Genomic DNA, 6,497 nt, shown 5'->3' on the forward strand with positions numbered 1-6,497 from the left:
TTGTTCAGGCTGATCTTTCTGTGTCATGAGTCCACATACCGGTGACCTGAGGACCTCCGACAAGGCCCCACCTCCTGACGGCTCCCCACCCAGCACCACCCCAGGTCCAAGCCTTGACCGCATCGGCCTGTGGGAGACACTGATCCAAACCGCAGGCGAGGCCCTGAGCCCCCCGGGCAAACCACTCCCTAATTGTCACTTGCAGCTGAAATTCACCTCTTCCTGTGACACGGAAAGAACCAGACTCTGTGTTTCAGTCAGCTTTTTCGTCGTCATGATCAAAAGACCTGAGAATAACAATGTAGAGGAGAAAAGGTTCGTTTGGCTCCCAGTTTCCGAGGTTCAGCCCATGGCCAGTTGGCTCCATTGCCCTGGGTCTGAGGTGGGCAGGACATCGGGGTACAGGAGCATGGTATAGCAAAGCGGCTCAGGACACAGCAGCCGGGAAGCAGAGACAGGGGCAGGAAGGGAGTGGGAGAGCCCCGCTAACCAGGGACAAAACACAACCCCAAAGGCACACCATCCCCAGTGACCTGCTTCCAACCACACCCTGCCTGTCTACAGTTCCCACACGATTAATCATTATTGGTGGATTAATCCACTGATTAGGCTATACCTCTCATGAGCTGACCATTTCATTTCTGAAAATTCTTGCAGGTCTCACCCATGAGTTTTTGGGGGACAACTCATATCTCACCTCCCAATACTTCATTTTTTAAATTTATTTTTTTTTATTCTTTGTAAGTACAAATCAATTTCATTTGGGTACAGGAAAAATTCAGAGTAATCTTAGTATTGAAAAATTTTTCATTATCTTTTTTTGACAGTGATAAATATCTTTAAAAATGTTTTTTGGGGCTGGGGAGATAGCTCAGCTGGTATAGCACAAGGCCCTGAGTTCAATCCCCAGTACTGCAAATAAAATAAAATAAAATGTTTTTTTCACACATGTATATAGGGTAATAACATCTGTCTCATTCTACCATCCTTCCCACCTCCACCCCCCAGCCCTCCCCTCATTCTCCTCTGCATAACCCAAAGTTCCTTTATTCTTCCTTACCCATCCCCAGTATGGATCAGCATCTGCTTATCAGAAAACACATTCAGCCTTTGTTTTTTTTGGAATTGGCTTATTTCACTTAGCATGATATTCTCTAACTCCATCCACTTACCTGCTAATGCCATAACTTCATTCTTCTTTAAGACTGAGTAATATTCCATTGTATATATGTATCACATTATACATAATTATCCATTCATCTGTTGAAGGGCATCTAGGTTGGTTCCACAGTTTAGCTATCGTGAATTGAGCTACTATAAACATTGATGTGGCTGTGTCACTGTAGTATGCTGATTTTAAGTCCTCTGGGTGTAAACCAGGGAGTAGGAGAGCTGGGTCAAATGGCGGTTCCAGTCCAAGTCTTCTGAGGAATCTCCACGCTGCTTTCCAAAGTGCTTGCACCAATCTGCAGTCCCACCAGCAATGGATGAGTGTACCTTTCCCCCCACATCGTCGTCAACACTTGTAATTGCTTGTATTCTTGGTAACTGGCTTTCTGACTGGAGTAAGATGAAATCTTAGAGCAGTTTTGATTTGCATTTCTCTAATTATAAGAGATGGTGAACATTTTCTCATGTTTGTTGGTAAATTGTATTTCTTCTTCTGTGAAGTGTCTCTTCAGTTCCTTAGCCCATTTATTGATTGGGTTATTTATTTATTTATTTTTGGTGTTAAGTTTTTTGAGTTATATATCTTGGAGATTAGTGCTCTATCTGCGGTATGTGTAGTAAAGATTTTCTCCCACTCTGTAGGCTCTCTCTTCAAATTATTGTTTCCTTTGCTGAGAAAAAGTCTTTCAGTTTGAATCCATCCCATTTATTGATTCTTAATTTTACTTCTTGCATTTTAGGAGTCTTGTTAAGAAAGTCAGGTCCTAAGCCAACATGATGAAGATTTGGGCCTATTTTTTCTCCTATTAGGCACAGTGTCCCTGTTCTACTATGTAAGTCTTTGATCCACTTTGAGTTGATTTTTGTGCAGGATGAGAGATAGAGGTTTAATTTCATTTTGTTACAAATGGATTTCCAGCTTCCCCAGCACCATTTGTTGAATAGGCTATCTTTTCTCCAATGTATTTTTTTGGTGCCTTTGTCTAGTATAAGATAACTGTATTTGTGTGGATCTGTCTCTGAGTTTTCTATTTTGTACCATTGGTCTATATGTCTATTTTGGTGCCAATACCATGCTGTTTTTGTTACTATTGCTCTGTAGTGTAGTTTAAGATCTGGTACTGTGATGCTGCCTGCTTCACTCTTCTTGCTAAGGATTGCCTTGGCTATTCTGGATCTCTAATTTTTCCAAATGAATTTCATATTTCCATGAAGAATGTCATTGGGATTTTAATAGGAATTGCATTGAATCTGTATAACACTTTTGGTAGTATGGCCATTTTGACAATATTAATTCTGCCTATCCAAGAGCATGGAAGATCTTTCCATCTTCTAAAGTCTTCTTCAACTTCTTTCTTTAGTGTTCTATAGTTTTCATTGTAGAGGTCTTTCAATTCTTTTGCTGGATTGATTCCCAAGTATTTGATTTTTTTGAGGCTATTGTAAATGGAGTAGTTTTCCTAATTTCTCTTGCAGTGGATTTGTTGCTTATGTATAGAAATACATTTGATTTATGGGTATTGATTTTATATCCTACTACTTTGCTGAATTCATTTATGAGTTCTAGAAGTTTTCTGGTGGAATTTTTTGGATCTTCTAAATATAGAATCAAGTCATTGACAAGTAGTGATAGTTTGTGTTCTTCTTTTCCTATTCATATTCCTTTAATTTCTTTCATCTGTCTGATTGCTCAGGCTAGTGTTTGAAGGATGATGTCGAATAGAAGTGGTGAAAAGGGCATTCCTGTCTTGTTCTAGTTTTTAGAGGAAATGTTTTCATTTTTCTCCATTTAGAATGATGTTGACCATGAACTTAGCATAAATAGCTTTTACAATGTTGAAGTATGTTCTTACTACCCCTAGTTTTTCTAGTGTTTTGAACATGAATAGGTGCTGAATTTTGTCAAATGCTTTCTCTGTATCTATTGAGATAATCATGTGATTGTTGTCTTTAAGTCTATTGATGTGATGTATTACATTTATTGATTTCTGTATGTTGAACCAGTCTTGCATTCCAGAGATGAATTCCACTTGATCATGGTGTACTATCTTTGAAATATGTTTTTGTATGCAATTTGCCAGAATTTTTTTTTAGAATTTTGCACCTATGTTCATGAGGGATATTGGTCTGAAGTTTTCTTTCCTTGATGTGTCTTTGTCTGGTTTTGGTATCAGAGTGATACTAGCCTCATAGAATGAGTTTGGAAGGGTTCCCTCCTTTTCTATTTCATGGAATAATTTGAGGAGTATTGGTGTTAATTCTTCTTTGAAGGCCTTCTAGAACTTGGTTGAGAGAGATTCTATCTGGTCCTGGGCTTTTCTTTGTTGGTAGGGTTTTGATGGCATCTTCTTTTTTTTTTTTTTTTTTTTTGAGTTTGACAAAATTTATTGGTATTTTAGTAAAGACATTCATCTCAGTCGTTTCTCTCTCCTCATCTTGACCTTCGGTTAATATCTCACTTGGGTCAAGAAAAGAGTATGTAGGAGAGGGATGTTATTTTAACAAACAGTAAAATGGACAAAACAGATAGTTTGCCTACATAAAAGTAAGTTAAATTCATGTATCTTGATATAATTAAATCATGTAAAAACTAATAGTTCTATATACATTTCCATTGTTTTACTTGGGGCTTTTTCTAAACTTAAATGCAAGTGAACAAGTGTTAGGAATTATACACAGGCTGCTTCTCTGGAGTTATTACCTATTAAAAGAGCTCAGTTAGTAATTACCACCATAGTCTGAAGCTGCCTCCAAATTTAACATTGTAGGAGTTTTCAAGGAAATCATTTACCATGTTTCTGTTGTCTGTGACTATGCTTTTAAAGATGTGTTTAACTGTCACATTAAAAAATAATGTCCATATACAATACAAAAATACAAAACAAACACCCTACAATACACAAATCTAACAGTATATGTGGTGGGAGATTTCATAAAATGTGTCTGAAGATGCATTTTCTTTCCTTCTATTTTTAGTACCTAAAATGTGCTTTTGAAAAGACACTAGTCAGTATGTACATACTTCAAATAAACCACAGAATTGGACTAATAAGAAATCCTGCAGTGAGTTCAATTTAAATTGGATTTAACAAGTTAGAAACTTAAATGCTTAGACAAAGTTACGGAAAGTGCATCTTCTCATATTGTCTTCATACAATGTTAAATTTCTCTCTCTTCTTTTGGTGTTTATACATTTTAAAAAATAAAACCCAGCCAAATGCTTAAGTAGTATGTACATTTAAATTTTTGGTGGTGGTTTGTATTTTAAAAGAAACAGCTTCCTTATGATTTGCCTCAAGTTCTGGTGGAAATGCTTACAGGAACTAGCTATAAACAAAAACCAAGAGAAGCACATTCAGCATACTGATTTACTTTGGTAGCAAATGGTTGTTCTTTGAAGACTAATGAAGGTAGACAAGACCCATTAAGGTGAGTGGGCTATTTCAAATACTCGATACTTCACATAAAAATTAAAAAAAAAATTTTTCTTTAAGAGCTAAGCATCTGTATCCACTGATAGCAATGCCAATACCTATTATATGATGACTTGAAAACAAAACAAATGCCCATAAGGAAAAAAGCTGTATTTTATCTAAATTTATTATCAGTCAATAGTCCAGTAACATTTTCCTCTCAGTGCAATACTCCCTCTCTCTATAAGGCTGTTCCTGGGAGCCAGACAGTTTAGGTAATGAGGGAGTTAAGTTAGGAGAGTAACTGCTTGCAGTTTTAAAAAGATAGTAACTTTTTGTTTCCCTCTTAATGTGCTAATAGTTGTGCCTAAAAAAATATGCAATTCTTAAAAAGGTACCATTTCTGATTTATTATCTGTAACCTTTGGAAACTAATCACATGAAACTACAAAATTAGCAAATGTCTTGAAATCTGTATATAAAACCTAAATTACCTCTAATTTCAAACTCTCATTTATTAGTGTACCACTCAATCTTTAAAAAAAAGGAAAAAAAGAAAAAGGAAAAAAAAAAAAAAAGCGGCTCCAAAGATAGTCTTATACCATTCTTTAAAAAAGGAAACTGTTCCTTTTAACTTTACACCCACCCCACACCCCAATTTCAAAACACATCATTTAATTGTCTTGGTCATGGACATTTCCAAGATGAGATTTTATATTTCTTTCCCATAGCTTCTGGTTATCAGAAAACCCATGCTTTCCTTTATTGAAGGAGTTTGGTCCAGCTGATGTTGGTGTATCCCTCCCAATATTCTTCATCCTCATCTTTGCTTCTGGAGGCATTTCCTCTGGTTCACTATCTTCATCTTCATTAAAAGCTGCTGCTACTGAAAGGGTTTTTGGAGCAAGAGTTGGAACAGTTTCTTTAGGCTTACTTGATCCAAGTTTGATGGATATGGCTGATGCTTTCTTTGTTGTCTGACTACCTATGGCAAATCCAAACTTGGAGATCTTTGTAGGCTTTGTTGGGAGGTCTGCAGCTTCTTCTTCAGCTGATCGTTTCTCAGCGCTGCGACTGGAACTTTCCCCTCCATTACTGGAAGAAACAGTCTTAGTTTTCACAGGTTTTTCTGCTTCTTCTTCAGGTCCTCCGGCGGCTCCAGCTCGCTGCGGATTTTCAGGCTTCTCCTCTCCCGCCTTCCCGACCGCCATTTTCCCCGCCGCGGCCTCTTGATGGCATCTTCTATTTCATTGCTTAAAATTGATTTAATTGTGTATGTCCTCCTGCATCACTTTGGGTAGATCATATGTCTCTAGAAACTTATCAATGATTTCAAGTTTTTCTATTTCATTTGAGTATAAATTTTTCATTTGAATATAAAATAGTTTCAAATTATCTTCTGTATTTCAGTAATATCTGTAGTGCTACTTCCTTTTTTATCACAAATTTTAATAATTTGAGTTTTCTCTCTCTCTCTTTAGTTAGTGTGACTAAGGGTTTATTCATCTTTATTGTTTCAAAGAACCAACTTTTCATTTTGTCAATTTTAATTGTCTCTTTTGTTTCAATTTTATTGATTTCAGCTCTGATTTTAATTATTTCCTGTCTTCTGCTGCTTTTGGTGTTGATTTGTTCTTTGTCTAGGGCTTTGAGATGTAATGTTAGGTCATTTACTTGTTGGCTTTTTTCTTGGAATGAATGAGCTCAATGCAATGAACTTGCCTCTTAGCACTGCCTTCATAGCATCCCAGAGATTTTGATATGTTTTACTGGTGTTCTCATTTACCTCTAAGTATTTTTTATTTCCTCCTTGATTTCTTCTTTTATCCATTCATCACTCAATAGCACGCTATTTAGTCTCCAGGTGTTGGAGTACCTTCTATTTTTTATTTTATCATTGATTTCTAGTTTCAT

General features: G+C 36.6%; 1 protein-coding gene across 1 annotated transcript; it reads right to left on the reverse strand.

Moving 5' to 3' along the window:
* Window positions 1-5,165: 5,165 nt before the first annotated feature.
* Window positions 5,166-5,794, reverse strand: LOC124969078 (PEST proteolytic signal-containing nuclear protein-like). The gene has a single exon (XM_047531903.1). The coding sequence runs from the start codon at window positions 5,792-5,794 to the stop codon at window positions 5,258-5,260; it is 537 nt and encodes a 178-aa protein (XP_047387859.1). The 3' UTR covers window positions 5,166-5,257.
* Window positions 5,795-6,497: the final 703 nt, after the last annotated feature.

The sequence above is a fragment of the Sciurus carolinensis genome, chromosome 17 (genome assembly GCF_902686445.1).
Source record: "Sciurus carolinensis chromosome 17, mSciCar1.2, whole genome shotgun sequence".
Lineage (NCBI taxonomy): Eukaryota > Metazoa > Chordata > Mammalia > Rodentia > Sciuridae > Sciurus > Sciurus carolinensis.

Excerpts from the sequence above, each read along its gene's own strand:
- LOC124969078 (XM_047531903.1), bottom strand. The coding sequence starts at position 5,794 with ATGGCGGTCGGGAAGGCGGGAGAGGAGAAGCCTGAAAATCCGCAGCGA.